Below are 26,109 nucleotides of genomic sequence, written 5' to 3'. Positions count from 1 at the left end.
CACGGCGAATGTTGTCTTCCAAATGGTCAAGGGTTTGTGGCTTATCCGCATAGACCAATGACTTTACATAGCCCCACAGAAAGTAGTCTAGCGGTGTTAAATCACAAGATCTTGGAGGCCAATTCACAGGTTCGAAACGTAAAATTAGGCGGTCACCAAACGTGTCTTTCAATAAATCGATTATGGCATGAGCTGTGTGACATGTTGCGCAGTCTTGTTGGAACCACAGCTCATGGACATCATGGTTGTTCAATTCAGGAATGAAAAAGTTAGTAATCATGGCTCTATACCGATCACCATTTACTGTAACGTTCTGGCCATCATCGTTTTTGAAGAAGTACGGACCAATGAATCCACCAGCCCATAAAGCGCACCAAACAGTCAGTTTTTCTGGATGTAACGATGTTTCGACATACACTTGAGGATTAGCTTCACTCCAAATGCGGCAGTTTTGTTTATTGAAGTAACCATTCAACCAGAAATGCACTTCATCGCTAATGGACGTAGTGCGCGATACGTATTCCGCACAGAACCATTATTTTCGAAATGAAATTGCATTATTTGCAAGCGTTGTTCAGGCGTGAGTCTATTCATGATGAATTGCCAAACCAAACTGAGAATGAATCACTTGACAGCTCTTAAATCAGTCGCCATCTTGAACAGTAATGCCACCTTAAAGTTATATACCTCGAAAAAAAACACCCGTCATTATGTGATATGTGATTTATTACGATGTTGTCGGTTATTTTATCCAAGTATATAGAAGTTTCTGATAATGAGTAATTATTTTACATATTAAAACTAAGTTTCTACCTCAGTTTTTTCATTTTTGATTCTGCAAATAAGTAGTATTTCGCTATGGCGATGAGAATTGACGGTTTGACTGACACCTTCTTCATTTTCAAAGAAGTACCATATTCCTATATTCTACAATTTTGTTGTTTACATAGCCACCGAGTGAAAAATATTCTTTGACGCTGAAGAAAATTCGAAGTGAAAAACATTGGTGATCGGCATATGTTCTACCTACGCATTACATGGTCAGCTGGCTTCAGTTTTTTTTTATCAACTGGACCTTATAAGGATGGATATGCTAATCCAGATGCAAAATACGCCATAGCGTACCGTAAGAGAGGCCCAAATGTTGTGCGCGCCAAGGATTGGATAAATTTGGATCTTCTTCAACACTTTCACTTACAGCAGCAATATTTTCGGTCGAGAGTGCATTTTGATTATGCATGGGCCTTAGGACATCAAGAACAGATCCAGTCTCTTCGAATTTCTTCACTGTCTTACCAATTGTACGATTGAGCGGTTCTAGAGTTACTGAAAAAACAATGTTGAAGTGATTACCATGGTTATTTACCTAAGATAATTCGACTGACTTCTTTAGTGGATTCAAAATGGCTTTATTTTTCAGAAGCCTATATCTCGAGAACAGCTCATTCTGTCGAAAAAACACAAGATACATTTTTCACGTAAAATTTAAAGGATTTTTATAAAAAACTATCGAAATTTTTTCGGATGTCAAAAAATAGCTAACGGAAGTTTTATACCTCACTATTTTTTGGAGAAAACTACCCCTTGAATTTTTTTTTGTGACAAAATTATAATCAGCATAAGATTTGTCGTGAAGAGTTGCGCCTATGGCCAAATCTCCATTAAAATCATTGAAGCGTTCAAACGTTATTCTAGCAGAAAATGTACGATTAAAATGAAGACTTCGGATGACAGTAAATTTGAAGAGGAAGTATTTTCTGACATATGTTTATAGGAACTTTTTTTTCTTATTTTGATTGATGATGGTTTTGATCCACAATTAGGAAACCCCTGTATGTGTACAGGGTAGTCTAGATAAGCAAATCGAACACTACCCACAAAAATCTACAAAAAATAATTCTTCAAATTTTTCCATTAGTGACAAATGAAATTACAAAAATTGATGTAGTTCATTATTACGCTTTCAGATGGCATTTAATTGAACATATCATAAAGAACATTCATCAGATACAAGTGTCTGAGAATGTTTTTTCTAAAATGTTCATTTGAATGCGTCCGAAAGTGTTATAATACACCACGTCAATTTTTGTACTTTTATTCATCACTAAGGGGAAATTTTTCTGTAGATTTTTGTGGATGGTGTACACTGGGTACTCGATTATCTCGAAAATGCTGCATTCTGTGAAAATAATTCAAGAGACCTTTTTTTTTGGTAAGACCTTGTTGATTTCAGAAATGAAATAACTTTTCGAAAAAAAGACAGTGGTGTAGATTTTCAATAGGAAAAGGATCATCGCACCCCTATATCTACTCCGCTGGATAATTTCGGCAGGAGACACTTACCCAATTCGAAACATATCATAACCTAGACCTCAATACCTAAAAATTAAAACAATGAATGTAATAATACTAGAGTTATAAGTAAAAAACTTATTGATCATTCAAACTTTATCTCTAAAACGAAGCTTGTTAGGACACATGTTTATATGAACTTTTTTTCATGAAAATAGTCGTTCTATCCTACGCCAAAGTTACTGAACCAAAATCTAGACCACATCGTATTTCGCGATTTCGGCATTTTCACTTTCAGATATCTCCGTTGCGTTTCGGCACGCCACTGTACCGACGCAGGGGGCTCGTCCTCCTCGTGACGCGCCAGCGCCAGCAACTGTTAATCATTTGAAATTCGCCATCCGATGATTCGAAACTGAATGGGTAAAAGCCGGGTATTTCTTGCCGATTATTTCAGTGTTTGCTCAGACGGCTTCGTTACAACAACAACTCCGACACTGCTAAACCGATTTTTGATCCGCACATGCATGAATGAAACTTCCTGTGGAGAGGTGCAGTTTTGATTTGTAACCGTTTTTGTGTGAGAAACGCTGTGGGATAGTTAGAACGCATCAGAGTGTTATTTTCAGGTGAGATTTTTTTTTTTTGGCGATGCGCGATTCGTGCATTTTCATTTTCGACGGCATCAGGTGGTCGCTTGGGCGTTTTTTGGAAAACGTCCAGCAGCTGCGATGGCCTCGAACGGAAAAAAGGAAATGAATAAGGAGCGTGGAGTGTTCCGTAGAATTTATACTGAATTTATTTTTCGGAACATGTTTGAAATTAAAAGAATTGCATTCGAATTAATTTTTTTGTTGTTGGAAATTCCAATCACTAATTCGAATATGTATAGAATTAGCATGCCTTAAATTTCATCAACTCTAACAAATTTTCTTCTTTTTTTTTTCGTGTAACGATGCTTCTTTTATATTTGAAAATTTTTCGAATCTATTATATTGTGCATTGAGGTTTTTGTAAATGTCGTTGAATGTTGCTCATAAATTGAATATAATATATGCCAAATTGACTGTATTACAAATTGTTTCTTCTGTGCTTACTGTTAATACTAATTAGTATTACAAAGGCGGCATCAGTTTTCATCCATTTTTCATGTTTCTTAAATTTGCATTAACTTTGGAATAATTAAAAATACATATATTAATTTTTTTCGTGGAAAAATATTCATCAGATCAAATTGTTTGGTTAATTTTTTCTTCTTATATGGAATAGGTTACTCATAAAGTAAAACCATACTTTAAAAACATATGTATTCAAATTATGAAGATAATTTTCGGTCAAAGATAGTGATGCGATTATCAAATTAGTTTCTATTTGAAAACGTTTTGCGCCAACATTGAATACTGATGAAGACTTACTGAATACGTATCCAGTCTCTTTTACTTCCTTAATTTATGCATATTTACGAGGAAACGGAAGTTAACTCTATTTCCTAAATATTTAAATCGATGATAATTTAATCAAGTAGATATTTGACTTTTTGTGAGATATACTTATTAGGAATACATTTTTTGAGGTTTGAAATCTATTATTTTGATATATGTAGTTTCATTATACACATTACTGACTGTGAAAATATTAAGCTGGTTTTGTTTTTCGGAGAAAAATCTATGAATATGATAAGAAGTCGGAAGTTGAACTATTTCCGGAAATTTTTAAATATATTATGGTGATTTAAACGAGCCTCTACTTCCGAATGGTATTCATTCAACATGCATTTTCCGGACTTGAAATTGATATAATAATTGAAACAATTTTTTTAAATATTATAGAATCATGTAACAAAAAAAAAAGTTTTTTTTTTGGCTCTTTTGTGTCTGAAATTTTCGTGTGAAAATTGTTGCAACTTATGTATAAAATGATCGAATTTTGTCTATAAACGTTCGCTTCTAAATCCGACAAATATTTTAGGATAATATTTTATTTTAGAATGAGACGTCTGAAAATAATCCTTAGTCCCGTGGACTTCTAAATGCATGTGGCGTCTCAGATCAAAAATAACCATACCCGTTACGTATTATTTGTGTGAAAAATTCGATTCATTTCCCTTTCAACTGCAAAGAAACAAGTAAAGAAAATTCACAAAAATTTCACAAATTTTAATTTTATTTTGAACACTAACAGGCCAATTGAAAAGTCCTCGGTCTACCATAGTAAAAAACATTTTTTTTGGCAAAATTCGATTTTATTATTCAACATAGTTGCCTTCGAGGGCGATATAGCGATTATAGCGATCTTCCAACTTTTCGATACCATTTTTGGAGTACGATTTGTCTTTCGCTTCAAAATAGGCCTCAGTTTTGGCGATTACTTCTTCATTGGCGCTATATTTCTTCCCAGTGAGCATTTCTTTTGAAGTCTGAGAACAGGAAAAAGTCGCTGGGGGCCAGATCTGGCGAATACGGTGGATGCAGAAGCAATTCGAAGTGCAATTCATGCAATTTTGCCATTGTTTTCATTGATTTGTGACACGGCGCATTGTCTTGATGAAACAGCACCCTTTTTTTCTTCAAATGAGTTTTAACGATTTCATACTTTGAATAATCCAATAACGCTATATAATAATCGCTGTTGATAGTCTGGCCCTTTTGGAGGTAATCAATGAATTTTATACCTTGCGCATCGCAGAATACTGCTGCCATAACCTTGCCAGCTGACTGCTGTGTCCTCGTTTTGGATTCGGTTCATCGTCTGCAATTCACTCAGCTGACTGTCGATGGACTACGGAGTGAAATGATGGAGCCATGTTTCATCCATTGTCACATATCGACGCAAAAATTCAGGTTTATTGCACTTAAACAGCTTCAAACATTCCTCAGAATCTTTAACACGTTGTTGCTTTCGATCGATTGTGAGCTCGCGCGGCACACAGCTTTCTCATGTACAAATATTCACGAATGATATGTACACGTTCAGATGATATCTTCACAATGTCTGCTATCTCGATCAACTTCACTTTACGGTCATTCAAAATTATTTTGTGAACGTTTTTGATTTTTTCGTCGGTGTCGGCCTCTTTTGGGCATCCACTGCGTTCGCCGTCTTCGGTGCTCATTTCACCACGTTTAAACTTAGCATACCAATCAGTGATGGTTGATTTTCCTGGTGCAGACCCCGAAAACTCTTCATCAAGCCAAGATTTTGCTTCAACTGTATTTTTTCCCTTCAAAAAGCAATATGTTATCAGCACAAGAAATTCTTTTTCTTCCTTCAAATAACAAAAGTAGCTACACTCACGACGCAATATCTCACAAACTAATGGTCGGACTGGTGTCAAATTTTGACACGTATCGTTTGGAGGTTGGTACCAACTAAAAATCATATGGATTTGATACTAGCAACGCAATCTCTGCATCAGACCGGGGACTTTTCAATTGGCCTTATAAGTTACATCTCAAAATTTGCACTTTTCTGTTTATCTGTTTATTTAATGAAAGACCTTTCATATATGACAAAGTTTGTCGGCATCCTAAAAAATTTCGTGTTCATTAGAATCATTAAAAATTCTAGGAGAAAATCGAATTGAAATCTGATATTACAGTAACTACAAAGACGGATCCAGTTTTTCACAAATTTCAAATGTTCGCTTTCAGTTGTTTGATGTAATATGATTTGGTAGGAATCAATTGTTCGGGTTTTCCTATATTGATATAAATTTTGTGGTAATTTTCTTATCAAGTGGGATGATTGAATATATCAAACCACAGGCCCATTCTTATTTCTGTTAATAATTTCAATTTTAACAATCTTGAAAATTTCATGCCAATAAAGTCAATGACTGTAAATTTTTGTCAATAAAGGGAAATATCGATATACAAACCAATGGGAAAATCTAATAATGGAAATTAAAACTCGTGATCGACGTTACATATTTCTTTATAATAACGGAAACGACAAATAACGAGTATGTAAATTTTTTGTTATTGCTACCATAAGAGATTAATTATTTAATAAGGCCGCACCTACATTCGGTCCGCATTTCTCCCGATCCGATCCGATCCGACGTTGTCCGATGGTCGGACGACGTCGGAAGAAAACCAAACACCTTTATCTTAATGTAAGTGCCTACAATTGAAATCGGATAGTGTCGTGAGTCGTCGGGAATCGAGAATTCGGAAGCTTCGTTTCAATTGTAGGCACTAACATTAAGAGTCCGTTCACACGGCGCAAATTCAGGCGTTTTCTTAACTAATTCGGTCTTGATTTTCTCAGAAACGGTAAACGCTATCGAGATGATTCAAAACAATATTGGAAGGTCTTTATCCCTTGTATGTTCGTTAGGTAATAATTTCACTTTAAGTTGCAAATTAATTGTTTTATTGAGGTAGAAAGAACGATTTTCAATACCAATTTTGTTTAATTTATTGTCGCTTCAGTTGACCTAAATTCGAAAATCTAATACAACATGGTCATAGCCTATTTTTTCTTCTTTCCAATGATACCAATAAGAAATATATTACATCATAGTTACTCAAAATTCTATGTGACGTTGTAAATCTGTTTCAAGTGCCAGAATTGTGAACTAAAAATCGTTGCTCCTCCCTGAGGGGCGTGGTTTGTAGCTATCAGGACCGTCTTTTAGGAAATATATTCTTGAAAACCTGAATTACTCGTTACGAACAAAAAAAAATATTTTGTCGCTTAAACCTGCAAGTTCCTATTCCAGCATTGATTATCTTTAAAGCCATATGTCTGATTTTCATGTTACTTTCTCGATTGAAAAAATGTATTCCTCATGGAAGGTTTTGGATTGGATGCAATAGTCAATTAATTACTTCGGACCGAAGGTTTCGTAAGTTTGAGAAAAAGTAGATATCTGTTATTGAAAAAATCGATTCGGATGTAATGATGGCTGGCAAATTACCTAGTTTTTAACACATTTCATATAATACAAAATTTGGGTAGTTCAGAACCTATCTAAGATTCGGTATTGTGCTACTGCTTGAGGATAATACTTTAAAAGTTAACAAGAAGTGATTTCGTGTAAATTTATTAGAGTTATTTCAAGATTTCATTGTCACATCAGATAAACATCAGTTGTAAATAAAGGTTATTCGGTACTCTTTTGTGTACCGTATTATTTCATTGCTGGACAATTTGACAGTTTCTAGGTAGGTTCATCATTGCATAGGTACCTGAAGGAAGGCATTTAGGAGTAAAAATTTAAAATGGTCTATTTTTGTACCTATACGTATATTTCTACTTACTCATTGATTTTATGTAGAAATGAAGAATATACCCGACATTGAAATAACCATTTTCAAACTGAAATTCCTAGAATGGTATTCTCAATTTGGGGTTGAGGTATTACTAGAAGTTTTCATATCTATTTGTCCTGTGCAGTTCTCCTTATAATTTTGTTTATGTGTATTGAATTGAATATGCAGGGAAATATCTTTGGATACATTCCGAATTGTTTATATTCAGCAATTTCTCTAAAAGAACATTCCAGTCACTCCGTTATTTTTGAATAAAATTTATCTAATATGCGTTTGGTGAAGGAAATAAAAATAGGGTTTCAGTCGAAATTAGTTTTCGTACGCATTATGTGTAGAATTTCGAAATGGTATGAATGTCCCTTGTTTTTCATTTTCACTGTATAAAGAAAGACAATTTTTTACAATGATCATAACTATAATAATTTCAAAATGAAAGAGTACACAATGAAGTATGTAACACGCTATGAAAATTGAAATTCATCTTCGACAGCCATAGAAGCTGAAGGATTTTGTTCCAGTTTACCTATGTACAAATTGATACAGCAAAATGATTGCCGATGGGGACAGTAGTTGTTAAAAAAAAATTCTTAATACTTCTCTTGTTATAAGAAGCTCAATTTTTCTGTGTTCATCAACAGTTGAAACCATAGAAATATTGAGACTCTTAGATGGTACAAAACCTTTTTATTTTATGGAAAAAGATATTGGACCATTTTCCATTATTTATATTGATACGATACCATACGATGTTATATATTTTTGAAATCAGGAAAGATTGAGCTTTCAAAAAATAGCATAGAAATCTAGTGTTCCCATTTGAAAAAACATAACTTTGGGTCATATTTTCATAATTAAAAACCATTTTGAAAAGACGAGCAGGCCACTGGATTTTACGTAAAGAAGTATGTTGTTTTTATTTCAGAGCTCTATCATCAGTATTCGCGTAGATATCAATGTTTTCCGATATCGCCATTTTTCAAATTTTCGCCTATAACTCGAAAACAAAAGAAGTTAGCCAAAAATGAATACCTACTACTCTTGTTAGTTTCCCAGAAAAAGAGAACTAGAATGGGGTATCAGATTTTGTCTTTATCCTCTGGTTGAAGTGCTAAAACATCGAAATTTGCCCACCTTGTATAGTTCAGAAAATAGAATGTACCAATCATTTACTGAGGTACTACTGTAACAAATTACGAGAACTCTCGAAAGCACGTAGTATTCTAGGGCCGGTGAAGAATGTGATAAACTACAGTTCTCTGCAGGGTCAGATAATTATTGAGAAAATTGTGAAAAACCAGACATAGATGAGGAAACATTCCAATAATATAGGGCTGAATTCTTGAGGGGTTTTATCAGAACAGATGAAGCTTATAAAGAAATTGAGCTGAAAACACGGCTTCAAACTGATTCTGCTGATTGGCATCAGTAGAGGAGGAAATTGTTGACGGCTTCAATATTTGGGAAAATATGTAAAATGCCTCCTTTGACAAGTTGTTGCTCAACAGTTGAAAGCATTTTATAAAAACATTTTTCTGCAAAAGCTATAGATTCGGGAAAAATAATGAAGATCGTGCGAAGCATCTATTAGAGAACGAATTGTGCTCGAAAATCACAAACAGTGGAATTTTTATTAATAAAAAATGGCCTTTTCTAGGTGCTTCTTCAGATGGCGTTGTTGAAAAAAATAATCATTCAATTGAAATCAAATGCCTGTTTTCAGCAAGAAATAATATGATGAAGGACGCTATTGAAAGGAAACAAACCACATATTTGGAAAAAATGATGATTAGAAATATCGATTAAAACAAAGTCATAAGTATTATTTTCAAGTTCAGGGACAATTGAATATAGCTGAAAGAGAAAAATGCCTTTGTCGTATGGACTTTGAAGGACTTTTTATTTATCGAAGTCAACATCGATGAAGAGTTTTTCGAAGAAAAATTTTATTAGGGATCCCCAATACAAACTAGATCTTCAGGATAATCAAAAATTGAAGAAAAAAAAAGGCAATTTGAAATATATCATTATGAACCAAGCTGATTTTTTTTTATTATTATAACAAAGTACTATTCCTCAAAACTGTAGATATTTATGAAATGAGTTCATCAACATTCTCAATGAAATTTTGGATTAGATATTTCAAAATTCACGCCATTTAATTCATAAGGATTTTTACAATTCAAGAAATGAGGATAATGTTATATCAAAGCGTATTTGGATTCTCAATTCGATATCAAGTAATTATGGAAAGTAGAGAGTCTTTTTCGGAACCTAAAAAAGAGTTCGTATTTCTCAACTCTTAGCTCTTATTATAAAGAAACCGTCTTTACCACCATAATCATAGGTGACCATTTGACAATCATTTCATTTCTCATTTCATCAAAATGTCAAAAATGCGGCCGCAAATTCCGACACGCACTAGTAGAACACGAGAACGCACTAGTAGAACACGAGAAAGAAACGAGATCATCCCAATGCGTTACAAATTCATTCTATCTGGGCTGAGGGCCTAATACGTTCACGATATTTTTACCTCGAAAGTCGACGCCCACCCGCTCTTGCCCCTTCACGTTGCGACCCCTCTGCTTCCCAAGCAGTGTGGTGTAAACAGACTCTTAAGATAAAGGTGTTTGTTTTTCTTCCGACGTCGTCCGACCATCGGACAACGTCGGATCGGATCGGATCGGGAGAAATGCGGACCTAATGTAGGTGCGGCCTAAGACGGAACTCAGGTTAATTATGTTCCCACACTTTACACGGATGTGGTATTTTTAAATCTGAAATCGCTATCAGACGATCGGAAATTCCATTTTTTTGGAATCTTCTTTTAATTTATTTTTTATCCTTTGAATTCATGGATAGCAACTGGCAACTCGTTTTTAGTTCAAATGTCATATAAAACTGGATCTTATGGTTAGTGAATTCTTAAAATATGATCTTGTTGGCTATGGACGACTGAAAAATATCTACTTATACATTTTTTTTATTGTGTCTAAGAAGTACGTAACAAATTTATGGATGCTGAATATTGGTTAGTTATTATGCTGAAGTTCACTGACCGGTAATATACAATAGTTAACGAACAAAACGCTTCTAACAATTAAGTAAATTTGCGTTAAGGTGCTAATGAGGTGAAGAAGCAAATTCATCTTAAGAGTTTACTATATTCAGGATTCTCTTTCATAAAAATAATTCGTGACACCGTAAAAAAAATATTTGCTCAGCATGCAAAAAAGCAAAACTCATTTCAATATTTTAATCCTAATTCAACCATACTAATTTTTTACAAGATTTAAATCAATAGGTGAATTTCCTGTTATTCTGTACGATGAATTCTCTTATAAGTATAATGTTTTTATAGTTAATTTATTTTACCAATGGCATGAGGTCAGCGATCAATGTAAAATACTGTTGCCATACGGTAAAAGCAATCCTTTTAAGGCCGGAAAAACAATTTTTGAGATTATATTCCAAACGTTTTATTGTACTCTGGATGATTAATTACGATTCATTCAAATTATTATGCAGTGAATGAAATAAAGCACACGAAAATTGAATCGAAAACACCCAAAAGCACGTCTTATTATGAATATACATACTCAGAATTAGTAGTTTTGTATTAATTTTTATGGTGGCGCCCGGAACACGTCATCAGTGACGTCATGCCATGGCTTTATTAAATATACTATAGTATTATTGTTCTCGACTTCGGTATATTCCCTTGTTAGCTCGGAATTGTTATTCTACATCTGAATGCAAAATTTTATCTTCATCGGATTTATAGTAACTATTGATATTATTAGGAAAACGAAATTTCTAACGGTTATATTTCTGAAAGTGACTTAAATTTTTTTTGATGATTGGATTTGTTATTGTGTAATACATATTTTAGAAATCGGTAGGTACAATCAATTTCGAAAAACAATAGATATTTTGAATGCAACACTTTCAACTGTTTGATTGTTAGGGAAACAATAAATCTTTGCGTGAAATTAGCATTGAGTTCCATTGAACGCACCTTATTGAATAAATTTATTCAATTACGGATCGAGAAGGTTGGTGGCTGTAAGCTAAGTAGTTAACATAGCACTTAAACTGTCAAGGTGAGGATCTAATTGATCAAATATACGTTTCTTAGAAGATTTAAGACGAATGTCTCTTATCGTAGTGAGCTTTCTGAACGGTAAAGATAAAGTCAAGAAGCTGACACATTTGTAAACTTTGGATTTCATTCATCATGAAGAGTTACTGGTTTAGTAATTGTTTGAAAATGAGCTACTGCATTTCTGACATTTTTTAGTTGTAGTCTTAGACTGATTAATATAAAACTTTTTTTCACGTTCTTCGAGATATTGGGAGAGGAAAAAATGAAGAGTTTGTATAGCGTTCTTACATTGCTACTTCTTCTTGTTAACTTCAAAACTGCGTATTCCATCGAGATGAAAATTTGCATTTGAATAATTACAAGCATCGTGCGAAATTTCGTGAAGATCGTTTAATCAGAATTATTGAAAATATCGAAACAAAATTGCATAAGCTCTCTTCAAATTTTCAAGGATTAAAATATGAGAATCATAGTAAACTCAAGCAAAATATCTAAAAAAAAAAATACGGAAAACACTGACATACTGTTGGAAGCGCACGCTGATTTATGCGCCAATTGCGCACTTGGGGACCAAAATACCAATTTTACGAATGCTCAAAATATCTCAACTTCAGTGATTGCCTCATTTTCCATAATTACATGTTATTCTTTTGTTCAGTGAAATGTGAAATGTACCTATAGTAATTTTGTTCGTGAATTAAGAAAGGTGTTCTGAAACAGGTTTTTTAAGCGAGTTGGGCGCCAAGGCGTCTTCATTCTTGGAAATAATAATTTTGAAAAGAATGCGTCTTAAACATAACATTGATTTGTAGGTGTATTTTCAAATTTATGAGACCTCGAAAACCTTTCTACCTTTTATAACGGCGGAAACGTTGAAATATGTTGGAGAGTTTGCAAGGAAAATTGAATAGGCAGGGGCAGAACTAAGGGGGAACCCAAACAATCCCTTTTAGGGTGTTGTTGAGTTCCGTATGCCAATCGAATTTTTGTTTTCCTGATAATTTCAGAACTAGGTAATTTATCGATATGAAATCCTGAATTTAGATGTAAAACAACAATTTTAAGCTCCATGCACATTTTCATGTTGATCACGTCATTAGAATTTTAGAAATTCTCAGTAAAATATCGAAAAAACTGAATAACCAGACATTTTGCAAGTGAATGTATACCTAATAACAATGTCAAACAATCTTAGTAAAACCAAGTAAAATATTTTAAAAAAGCCGATGATAGCCAATTTGCCGGTTTTACAAAAGTCAATTATGCAGAATGAAAAAATTTATATTGGGAGATGAAAAAATTCAAGGTATCTCTTTGAAAAATTTTAATAACAACATAGGGTGAATATTCATTAATTAATAAAAAACCAACAATTTCAAACATGTACAAAAAAACTATATTAATTTTAGGGTTGGTAAGAAATTATAGATCTTTGTCCTTTCCTTTCTATTCGAATATTTTTGAGTGTTATAGAGATATTTTCTCTAGTTCGCTGACTATAACTTTATCAAAATCATCTACAATCGTTTTTCCTAATTTCTAAATTCTAAAAATATCAGGTGTGTGAATAAGTCTTTCCCGTTTTTTGTAAGAGATGGTGCCACCAAAACTGTGCGAGTATTTAATGGTTACATATGTCATAATCAAAGCTTATTCATCTGTCAACAATTCCACACTAACACATTAGTTGAAATTTTTTCGCATCATAAATTTTTGAAATCGTGAAAATGTCGAAATTTGAGCCGAGTCGACGTCATTTGCGGAAAGTTTCACTTTATTGGTTCAATTTGAAGAAATCTGCTACCGAGGCGCATCGGTTGCTTCAGGAAGCTTATGGAGAAGGTTGTGTCGATGATTCAAGTGTTCGCGGATGGTTTCGACGCTTCAAAAGTGGCGATTTCGACGTGGAAGACAAGGAGCGTTCCGAGCGGCCGCAAATCTTTGAAGATCAAGAATTGGCGACTTTGCTTGATGAAGATTCGTGTCAAACGCAAGAAGAACTTACTGAAGCATTGGGAGTTGACCGAACAACCATTTCCAAGCGTTTGAAAGCCATGGGAATGATCCAAAAGCAAGGAAATTGGGTGCCGTACGAACTGAAGCTGAGAGACGTCGAACGGCGTTTTTTCACTTGCGAACAGCTGCTTCAGCGACATAAAAGAAAGGGTTTTCTGCGTGGTATCGTGACTGGCGATGAAAAGTGGATCCGTTACGATAATCAGAAGCGAAGAAAATCATGGGGACTACCCAGCCATGCATCATCATCGACGGCCAAGCCAAATATTCATGGCGCCAAGCTCATGCTCTGTATATGGTGGGACCAGCTAGGTGTGGTTTACTATGAGCTTCTGAAACCGAATGAAACGATCACAGGCGAGGTCTATCGACGACAATTGATGCGTTTGAGCCGCGCACTGCGAGAAAAACGGCCACAATACTCCGACAGGCACGACAAAGTTATTTTGCAACATGACAATGCTCGCCCACATGTTGCACAGCCGGTGAAAACATACTTAGAAACGCTCAAATGGGAAGTCCTACCCCACCCGCCGTATAGTCCAGACATTGCTCCGTCTGATTACCATCTCTTCAGATCGATGACGCATGGCCTGGCTGACCAGCACTTCCATTCCTACGAGGAAGCCAAAAAATGGGTGGATGACTGGATAGAGGCCAAACCGGTCGAATTTTTTCGCAACGGGATTCGTATGTTGCCAGAAAGATGGGGAAAAGTTGTAGCTAGCGATGGCCAATACTTTCAATAATTCATTTGTAACCATTTTTTTTCACAATAAAGGCTCAAAATTTGAAAAAAAACGGGAAAGACTTATTCACACACCTTATAACTTCCTGATTTTCATAATTTTTTTTGGAACGTTTCGAAATACCCACAAATCTATTTATAAATGTTACCTATCTATTCTACGTGACTTACATCGTAGGTATTAGTGCCGAAAAAAATGCTTGAAAAACAAACAATTTTAGAGATTACTTTTCATTAACCTCAAATCCATACATAAATTGATAAACATTAGGCATAATATGATAACAATCACTTTGCATATATATTAAGCTCTTAAAAAAAAACATAATTTATCGTGGTATAAAATGAAAACAGTTCTTTTATTTCTTTAGAATGATAAGATCATGAATGAACGAGTACTCAGAAGATCCATCAACCAAGTCAGTGTTTTTATTACAACTTTTTTCAAACGAATTTATACCTTGGTGTTTTTCTTCTTATCGACTTGAATCATTTTCAACTCTAAATAATTCAAGCACTTATATGTGCTTTTCAACCAAAACAATAAATGAAGTGAATGTAAAGACTCATTACATTCTTCTTATCAGGTGCAAATAGTTTGAACCTGTAAACAGGATTTTAAACAAGAAGTTTCCGTACCAATTCAACTTTTTCGGCTTCCAGACAGGTTTTCGCACTACACCTGGATTTTCGTAACTCAATCAACCTCTTTTGAAAGATCAACTTCCACATGTCACCATCAACATATGTTTAAGGTCATTGTCATCTGGTTTCGCATGATATAACAATCTTAAGAATCAAATCGATAGAATCTATATTTCCACTTTTTGCGTTTAGGTATGTTAAGAAGTAGATCATTAGTAGTTAAATGATGTATCATTAGCCAACAATGTAAATACTACAGTCTTAAAAATTCCGTTAGATTCTAACGTGTTTAATTTTTGGAATATTTTTGTTGATCATTGTCATCCAAACATGTTTTTCTTCAATCAAACGATCATCATCTCATTCCATTCCAATATATACCAATTAAGCGAAATAAATCTTACCTCATCAACGGGGATTCCTCAGGTTACATCCTTGGGCCGTAAAAATTCCCGTTTTGGAAAAAATAGTTGATGTAATGAGCTGAAACTGAAGAACCTTAATAATTTTGTAATGATGAATCTCGTTTTAATGAAATTCTTATTTTCAGTTAACCATGCATTCCCAACTGGCCTGAAGTCGTCATTGATACACAATTTTAACACCCATTATAAAAGCACATCGTAGAAATTAGGATGGCGGAACAGAAAAAAGGTAAAATAAATATTATAATCGAATTATTTAAGTGGGGCATTTTAATATGACTACTTTTGTTGTGTTAATTTTTTTATATTTATTGTCTTTTAGAATTTTATTCAATTTTTTCTTCCTTTTTTATATCTTTATTCATATGGCGCTCAATGAATAGGTGGATAGTTTTATGATGAATGAGAGTGACATTTTTCACAGGAGTTCAGTGAGAATTTGTGAGAGCGCTGAAAATAAAAGAGAAATATATACTTTCTTGAATTTCCTTCCATACAATTTTGAATTTCATTTCTCTTTGATAATGAAACATCTTCAAAATTCATTGATAAAAAAATGACATCTTTGGCATTCGCATCAATCGTGAATATACAATGTGGCAAGTGGAAATCCAAGTAGGCATTTTCGTATACGATACATTTTTTTGGTGGAATGTGCGGAAAGATTTTTAGGTGCAAGAAACCAAGCATAACAATACAGCAACGCATAATAATATCGGATAATAGAGAAACACAAAGAAGGAGAAAAAAAATCATAAATAATATATCATTCATATTCGCCGAGAATATAATATTTATGCAGAAAAATGTTAATTATCAGCTCATATCAGCGGAAGCCAAAAGGGTATTACGAAAATTTGCCCGCTCATCGTATGACGACCATAACGACGATATAAAATATTCAAATCAATTAAAATGGAACACGAAACAAAGCACGCAATTCCATCAGCTATTTCATCATCCTCTTTGGAAAGAACGCATGTTTGTTCCGAAAACTCTGATACCTCGTGCCACACTGTATAGTGATACTGAACCGAAAACCTTGGAAATAGTGATAATAACAAAAATTGTCTTCATTTTGAAATATGCGGAAATAGAACAAGGAGTAGTTTGAACCACAACAAACAAAATGACGTTATATCGAAGGGTTCAAGCATGTCAAGGTCGGTTGAGGCAGTATTCTAGAACGGAGAATACTAAAACAGGAAGTTTCAATGAAAAAAATCAGATCATCGTTTAGGTTCACATTAATTTCTTGTAATTATATGCAAGAATAAATATAGCGAAACATAAACATAACGCTAATCTTTCACTTGATAACAGAATAACTCTCATAAAGTTGCAGACACAAGATTTATTCCTATTTTGAAAGGAATCAAATGAATTTCACCTTCAGTTTGAGAGTACCAAAGACCTCCATTGGCTAGGAAGGCTTTAAGTGAACATTGTTTAACAACATTTTGGCTAGCTCTTCAGGAATGCCTAACTGTACTGCAATGAGTAATGTGTAGGTATGTGGACTGAAGAAGAGGAAAGCGAAGATCAACAGTCAACTGAAGCCCACATAGCATCAGATATCCACTTCAGACAACCAGCTTCAAGTTTTGTTGCTAGCCATCACTACAAATTGCTGATCAACAGTTTGGAGTAGGCCTGTTACTATGCATAGTCTTATCACATTCAAGCCTTTGGACTTTTGTCATACGATTCACGATTAGAGCACCTTTTAACCGCAGACTATTGCCGTCATTGTTCGAATTGATGCAGGAAACGACAAAACATCATCTGGAGATAGAATTGAATCTGGAATAATGCACATTGGGTTGAAAGGCCATATGATAGATCGTCATCATTTCTCTTTATTTGACACTTCATGATAGCCGTATTATGTCTTAAAAATCTCATTACTATATCATCTTGATGGCCTGCCATACTTCCTTATTGAGTCCCTTTGTTGTTTGTTGAATTATGGAGATTTTTCAAGTCGTTGGTGTTTGAACTAATGAATAACTTGATTCTCAAACTCACCTTGAAGTCTGAGATATGGACTTTTGATTGGCCAAATTTCTTTTCGAAATTATAATTTGCAACTTCTTTTGAATGCAGGACAACCTCTCTAGACCAATTGGAAACCCTCATCTATGATTAGTAAGGTCTGTCAAACATCAATATATTACATCTTGACATCGATTCCTGATGTCCACTGCCAGATTAAGCACTTGATTGTAGATATAGAAGAAAAAAATGTGCTTTTTTTATGCTTATTAATTTATTGGATCCTTAAAATAGTACTGCTCAATATTTAACGTTTTTATACAGACTATGTCATCGACACTTCTGGAAGCTTAGGTACTGTTAATTGTTTACCTAAGTCACAGTTGTAATACTAGGAGAACAATGTGAAATTCAAATATTTGTTAATTTATGAAGCATCAAATAGCAAATATTACATAACAAATGAAACATAAAAATTATCAAGTAGCCAAAATGTTTCTATTTATGCAGATCAAATAGCAATTGGGAGTAACGCATGTACATAAGTCAGTTTTATGTCCTCTTTTTGTAATATTATAGAGCTGGAAGTAATTCTAGCGGCGATCAACACGTTACTAAAACACAGATTTCTTATATAGTATTTACTATCACTTCTTAAGTGCGGTGTATTTCTGATTGCCATCCAACTCGAACATTGAAATGAAGGTAACTTCATATTTCGCTTTAAAATATTAATAAGGACAAATTGCCGTATAACATAAGGTCCACAAGGATAGTAGAAGGTTTATCATGAATCATTGTTGTCGGTTAGTCTATCCAGATAAGGAAAATACGATCCTCTTTAACGCCTCATGAAGATCTTCACATTCCAAAACTTTTTCATCTTGAAGTTAAACTTGATTCTTCTTTGAATTGCAAGGTCCACTTGGAAAATTCACGTTTCAAATTGAAGTCGAAGAAAAATATCCTTGGAAAATTAGCTGATTCTTCATGGGCTTGGCAAGGCTTTGACCTTGTTTTTTCTGCTGCTGAATACTGTTGTTCTGTTGATGCGCAGCTTGACGTTTCTATGATAATTATCAGCGGAAGTATTAGATCTACACCTTTATATTGGTAACCAGAGCTATTACATATAGGTCTGCCTCATATTTGTAGACAGGTCAAGAAATCTTGGGAACAATTTCATTTCTACCAGATCTAATTTCTAATTGTATCTTACCTCCCAGATACTAGAACTGCCAGATTAAAGTCACGCAAGCCTTTATGGATTAATACCTTCCTCCAATCTAATGAAAGTCAGAAGGAAATTTGGCAATCGGAATGGAGTTCTTGTAATGTCTTCAACAGAAGTCTAATCGTTGATCCTGCAGAAAAAGTTCTAGGTTTCAATCTTCCCAGCAAAATTTGGTGTATTTTAAATCGACTTAGGCTGGTCATGGCCGTTACAATAGTATGTTCTTCAAATGCCATTCTATTGAAAGCCCTCTATGTGAGTGTGGTGTAGAAGAAACCATTGACCACTTGGTGAATACTTGTCCAATTTCATAGTGGTTTTCAAGCTATCCAATCAGTTTCAGATTATTTTTTAGAATGGGTCGCTAACTTCAAATCAATATAATGGAAACTTATATTTAGTACTCCTTTCTGTATTTTTTTTTCGTTTTCAGATTTAATTATAAATTCGTCAACCGTTGTTGAAGATAAAGGATAGAGAAGATTTTGTTTGAATAACGAGGAAGACCTTGCAATATAAATATGTCATCTTATTCTGTAAACAAATACACAAACAAGTCACTGCACCTATACAGGGAGACAGAGTTTCTGCTGAGGTTTTTTATTTGTGTTCTTGTATCATACGTTAAAATGTATGATGTACTGTTCACATTTCCTCTACTAATACTGAGATTATATCTACACATGCTTTATTGTTTGCAGTTAATCTTTTTTTGTATTTCTCTATCTCAAGCGAATGATAAGGACCTAAAGCCCAAAACACGTGTCTACGGTTAGCGCTTCTCCTTGAGGGACGTGTCCTCAAACTTTTTCTTCGATAACATTTTTAAGTAACTCTCCTTAACGAACATTTTCTTTCAGAGTTCCTATCATGCCGCTTCGTGCTCAACCTTATGGTCATCCTCGGCTTCATGTTCAACTATATGCTGCGCGTCAACGTCACCATCGCCATCGTAGATATGATCGAACCAAACCGCACTGCCCTCAACCTGACCGCCAACAGCTCAGTCCTCAAGTCCAGGGTCTCAGAAGAGCGGTTCAACTGGACCGAATCACAGAAGAACGATGTTCTCGGCCTCTTCTTCTGGGGCTACGTCCTCACCGAGTTGCCGGGTGGTAGGCTGGCCGAGGTCGTGGGCGCCCGCAGAGTCTTCGGCGGTGGTATGCTGGCTGCCAGCATCCTCACCCTCCTGACACCTTTGGTGTGCCACACCAACTTCTATCTTCTTCTGTTCACCAGGGTGCTGATGGGCTTCTTCCTGGGCGCCACGTGGCCGGCCATGCCGCCCATGGCTGCCAAGTGGATACCTCCTCTAGAGAGGTCCAAGTTTATAGCTAACATGATGGCCAGTGCTCTAGGTGCAGCCATCACTCTTCAGGTGAGTGGTTTGATCATCAGCTGGATGGGTTGGGCTGCTGTTTTCTACATCACCGGCGTGATTGGGTTGTTGTGGTCGGTGACGTGGTTCTTGGTCATCTACGATTCGCCTGCTGATCATCCGAGGATATCTCCGGAGGAGAGGTTGGAGATTGAGACTGCTATCAGAGAAGGGGATGGTGATAAGAATAGGAAACCGACAACTGTGCCTTGGGGAAGGTTGTTGACTTCGCTGCCTGTCTGGGCGATCATTGTCACCCATGGGATGTCTGTTTTCGGTTACTTCACCATCTCTAACCAGCTGCCTTCTTACATGGAGAGGGTGCTTCATTTCGACATCAAGAAGAACGGGTTCTTGTCCAGTCTGCCTTATATAGGTGAGTTTCTAGTTGTAGAGTGATGGTATCCTAATTATTAAGTTTTGAATATCATTATAAATTTCTTCTATGTACGAGAAACTAACCTGATCTGATCATTTGTTCATAAAAATATTACTCCGAAAACTAAAAATACGTTCATTTGCTTTATCGGAACCTATAAGAGATATCACATATAATTTGGCGATAAACACAGAGTTAATACTTTGCTTCCTTTGCTTCCGCCGTTTTTTTTTCGAAATTCGTGGCTTTATTGTTGAAAACTGGCTATACATTTATGATTCAAAGTATTGTCCATCGCTGGCCACTACTTCCTTCCATATTTCGGTCAGCGTACGAATTCCGAGTTGAAAAAACTGGTCATCTTTTGCAGCGATCGACAAATCGATCCAATTTTTACTTCTTCATAAGATCGGAAGTGCTGGTCAGCCAAACGGTGTGTCATTGATTGAAACAAGTGATGGTCCGAGAGGGAGCAACGTATGGAGAATACTGCGGGTAGGGTGAGACTTCCCGTTTCAAATTTTCTAAGTATGTTTTAACCACTTTCACAACATGGGGTCGACATTGTCATGCTGTGAAATCACTTCATCATGTATCTCTTTGTATTGCGGCCGTTTGTCTTTGAATGCTCGACTCGAACGCATTAATTGCGTTCGATAACGATCGCCTGTGGTTATTTCATTCGGTTTAAACAACTCATTATACATTACGCCGAGCTGGTCCCACCAACTACTGAGCATGACCTTGGAACCTTGAATATGCGGATTGGACGTCGACGTGGGAGCTTGGACGGGATATCCCCATTTCTCGTCATCAATCACAATACTATTCAGAATTTTCTTTCGTCTCCGCCTTGCAAGCAGCAGTTTACAAGCAAACAAACGCCGTTTAACATATCCCGGCTTCAACTCGTACGGCACTCAATTTCCTTGTTTCTGAATCATTTCCATGACCTTCAGGCGTTTTGAAATGGCTTGTTGCGTCACTCCCAATGGTCCTGCCAATTCTTGTTGCGTTTGACACGAGTCTTGATCAGGTATTGCCTCCAATTCTGCTTTTTCGAAAACATACTCTCTTCCACCACCATGCTGGTCTTCAACGTCAAAATTACCGTTATTGAATCGTTTAAACCACTCTCGGCACGTTCTTCCACTAATAGCGGCCTCACTATAGGAATTTGAGAGCATTCGATGAGTCTCAGCTGCAGATTTCTTTATATTGAAGCAGAAAATTAAAACCTCCCGCAAATGACGAGAATTTGGCTCGTAAGCTGACATTTTTAATCGAGAATAACTTTATGATACAGACACAAATCGACCAATAATTCGATGGCGTTATGTATCTATTGCAAAACGGCGGAAGCAAAGTTGTACACCTAATAGATTATACTACACATAGCTATTATCTCCAAAGAATGGTAGGAAATAATATACCGAAGCAATAATTACCCATACAAGGAGTATGCTATAGTTCATCTACGAGTAATTTACAAGGTGTCTTAAAATAGGTTATATGTTAAAAAGCGATTGAAAAGATAAGTCATAAAATTTAACCAGGGAAGTTGGTTTACTAATGTAAACTTTAGATTCAAGTAAACCACACAGGTGAAAGTCTACAGGCAACAGATACATATTGGTAATTATTTCTATGAGGTGTATCATTTTTTGAGATTTATTAATGATACTTTTCATTTTCAAATTTCAATAATTTTTTTCGGATATTGGAACAAACTACCTTGACTTCAAAATGGCAGATTTCGGAGATATCATTCGGATGTTGATAATAGCCAATAAAGACACTTTTTTCCGCTTCATTATAAATATGATCCTGGGAGATAGCTTGTATCGATTGATAAAGCTGAAACGATATCGGTTATTGCCACAGGATGTCCTCAGTTTTAATAAGCTATTTAAGTCAACCCGTTCCACGAAAATGACGATAATTATCATTGAAAAATAAAGTGATGGCACCTCATTACCATCGGAATGATTATGGAGATATCATAAACGTAGTTGACTGCAGGTGAATGGTACAGTTATAAAAACCATAATACCGGATTTTAAGACCATCAATTGTATTTATTCTATTTGGTAATGCCACATCAAAGATATATTTCAAATTTGATGACTCTACATCGTTACTTTCGGAATTATAAGGACCATAATACCAATTAATTGCATTTGTTCTAATGGGTGTATTTTTAAGAGCTTGACAACTTTAAATGATAATACAAGATAGAAATACTGTTGGAATGAATTTTTTATTATTGTAATCTGCTAAATAACTTTATGGCTACAAGTTAGTTTCATGCGATTGGGTTCTACTCAATGATGAATGATTTGAAGACAAAATTGATTCTGTCTGTCCATATGTCCGCCTATACACAATAATTCTTTAACGGATTATGCTAGAAACTCAAAACTTTCAGGATAGTTTCAGGGTCCAAATATCTCGATTAAGTTCGCTTATGGGCAAAATCTGTTCAATGGTTCCGGAGTTAGGCCTATATGAAATTGTTGTTAATAAATGGAAAATGCAATGATTCATTATAAAGAGTGAAGTGACTCTTTCAGGCGCCTCTTTTCGAGGGGCGGCAATTTAGTCCAGTTTTTGGCCGCTCTTTCATATTTCTGAAAAAATATAGTCTTGATTCTTAAAAACAACATGAGGTTGGTCCGCTTTGCTGCGTTCATCAACATTCCCTGCAAGAAAAATCTCCAAACCGTCTTTACTAAGCCGCCTGTTCGCAATAAATAACACATGGCAACCCAACCAATATAAGCAGCATTGCCTATTATCCTAATTGAATGAGGGATGGAATGTATTTCACAAAGACGAAAAACAACACTTCGAATTACGTGGAAGTTGTTTACATATTCAACATATGGAGAATTCCTACGATTCAGCATTCGAAACTAGTTACTAATAAATGCTAAATGTTTTCAGCGGAACAAATGTTTTTAATCCCATTTAGTTTTCGAAGCTTTGCATGTCTTACCGCCCCTTGTATCTTGTGGTGTGATAGGTAATCTTTCATCGATCGAACGCAGTGTCTTGTGAATGTGAGAATCAGATATATTACTTACGCATTGTTCATCGGCGTCGAAGGAATCTAGGAATTTAAAAAAAAGTCCGAAAAAAAAGAAACCCAGTGGAAACTACTTTAGAAAGAAACGATTAGCAAAAACGCTAGAGAAATCCAAAATTTCGAATTATCATCGGGGCAGGTGATGTTTTTTGTTGGGAGAGGGGTTTGTTTATTGATACTTTTTCAGCAGGGGCGCCAAAAAATTCTTTGCTTCAGGCGCCAAAATTGCTCGCACCGGCCCTGAGATAATCAATCTCGAATTCCAAACGTTTCAGAAAACACATCAATAATGAAAATAACAAACCAATTATGATCATACGTAACCCTAAGTAGTTCAAATGTTTGACATCACAACCTCGCTTCAAATCGATATCCCACACCATCCTAATAAACAAACTGCTTTTAGAAACGTAGTTTAACCCAATTAAAACAGGATCATTAACATTATCCGCTTGCTTTTCGAACTACAATAAATCGAAGTGTCAAAGTAGGTGTTCGCCTAGTTATCAGGATAATAGGCCGATCGTAGTAGCCCGATGTCTACATCGTTAAATACGTAGTAGAAATGGCATAAATATATGCTACAAGCTGCCGCAAAAGATATTATGAAATAAAATAACACCCAAATATTTAATTTATACTTTATTGAAATACTATATAATGTACAACAGGACAATTCAAGGCTTATTCCACAAATTTGTAACGATTTATTCATATAATTTGACACTTCGAAAGATGTTGCAACGATTTTGCATGCTTCAATTCATGTTACGCTACTGGAATTTTCATAGACGCGGTAATTTGTCAATTAATCGTATGCTACTGGCCGCCGGTGAAGCGCCAACGGATGCGCGTATCTAGATGAAGAAACAGAGAGAATTTTCTGAAAGAATTTAATGATGAACGAGACTTCAGGAAAGATACGTACCTTGTTTTAGATTTCAGGCATTACTAGTTCAATTTGAGTTTTAGAATTTGATTTATCGGCGAGATATGTGTCGGGATTCTCGGTAAGTGTTGACATGAATATTTGCATTCAACAAGTAATAATCTCACCAGAACGAATTGATTAATTTTGAAACAGTAATTTTTTTTTAGAGTTATCCATCTTGTAGAAACGTATTTCAAGTTTGGTAGAAATTTTGGGTTGGCCGACAAAGTATTGATGATTGAATTGAAACGAAAACGATTCAATTTTATTTTATTATAAGGATTATTGACATAATGCAAAAGTATTTAGAAATACGTAATTCTGTTAATTGCTAAAATAAATTATCGAACACATAGTTGTCCAGGTTTCTCGAAATATAATCATTTTCATTTCAATTCACTCATATACTTGTTGTCTGACAACCCAAAATATATCCTTCGAAGTGTCAAATTATACTCTAGCCAATCAATAGATTGGTTCTCCTTTCAACATTGGCTTCTGAGGACGCCAGAGAAAATAGTATAGTGATGTTAGGTCAGAAGATGAAGGTGATATACCAATCCATCTATTAGGATATTTGCTATCCAAATAATTCCTAACGAGAGCCAGAAATGTCATTTCCCAATTCACACAGATGTCCCTTATCCTCACCTGAGCGTTAGCTCAATGGTAACCAGACACCCTATATAATCGCAAAATTTCCAATTGGTACTTCTTAGATCTCGAAGTATCTAAGTTTAGAAGAAAATTTTTGGAATGATCCAACCCAGGAAGATTCCACCAGTGTTTTTTCTTACTCCTGAAACTTTTTCTCGTAGGTACATTTACTTATACTACAAAACGATTTTGGACTAATGAAAGAAGTTTGTGCTCCTCTTTTGGCAATTGTGTTGGCCTCTTCGTTTCCTTTAATTTCTGAGTGACAAGGAACCCAGACTAAACAGACCTTATTCTTGTCTATTTCATTGAGTTTTACTTCGGCACTCTTATACCATCTTAGAATCCATGATATGTGAGCTCAATACTTTGATTGCAGTCTGACTGTCAGAATGTATCGCTATATCACTTTTCTTCTTCTTACTAAGTAAGTATACACACATGGACAGCGGCTTAACTATAGTTAGCATTTGGTCCAGCCCAGAATACTCCAGCGCCAGTTTCTTTTGTGGTTAGAACCATGTTTGTACCATTTGATGTTATTCATTTCGAGAACTGGGATTGTGGACTTCCTTTCTCAATCTTCTTCTTTTACTTAGCATCGTGTGGAGTTTTTAATGATGGTAGTTTTCTTTAACACTTCATCACTGGGAAGGCTAGCTGATGGTATTTAATTGACCAGAGAGGACCAGGCTATCTGATTTCTAATTCCCTCAGTGCCGGTACCTTCTCTGGATAATCTTAAAATGGCCACATGGGCTAATCAATCTATCTGGTTAATGGGGACAGATTTTGCATCAGTGAGTGGAACCTTTTCGTTCAAACTAATCCAGACTAAAAATTCAAAAATTACATACATCGTAACGAAATGCGACAGCTATCTATGAAGGAATTGATTTTTAACACATAAATTTTGCATATGCAAATGTATAGTCCAAAT

General features: G+C 35.3%; 1 protein-coding gene across 2 annotated transcripts in view; it reads left to right on the top strand.

The window, feature by feature from the left end:
* The first annotated feature begins 2,695 nt into the window (after positions 1-2,695).
* Positions 2,696-26,109, top strand: part of LOC123683265 (sialin) — a 28,246-nt gene continuing 4,832 nt past the window's right edge. The window contains exons 1-3 of one of the 2 annotated variants that reach the window (XM_045622189.1): positions 2,696-2,921; positions 15,633-15,736; positions 19,597-20,490. In XM_045622189.1, the coding sequence (XP_045478145.1) occupies positions 15,718-15,736; positions 19,597-20,490 (913 nt within the window). In that variant the 5' untranslated portion in view covers positions 2,696-2,921; positions 15,633-15,717. Of the gene's footprint in view, positions 2,922-15,626; positions 15,737-19,594; positions 20,491-26,109 lie in introns of those variants that run through there. The other variant, XM_045622190.1, reaches the window with a different exon arrangement.

Source organism: Harmonia axyridis, chromosome 6 (genome assembly GCF_914767665.1).
Source record: "Harmonia axyridis chromosome 6, icHarAxyr1.1, whole genome shotgun sequence".
Lineage (NCBI taxonomy): Eukaryota > Metazoa > Arthropoda > Insecta > Coleoptera > Coccinellidae > Harmonia > Harmonia axyridis.
Note: the sequence above shows the minus strand (reverse complement) of the source record. Positions and strands in the feature narration are given on the sequence as shown.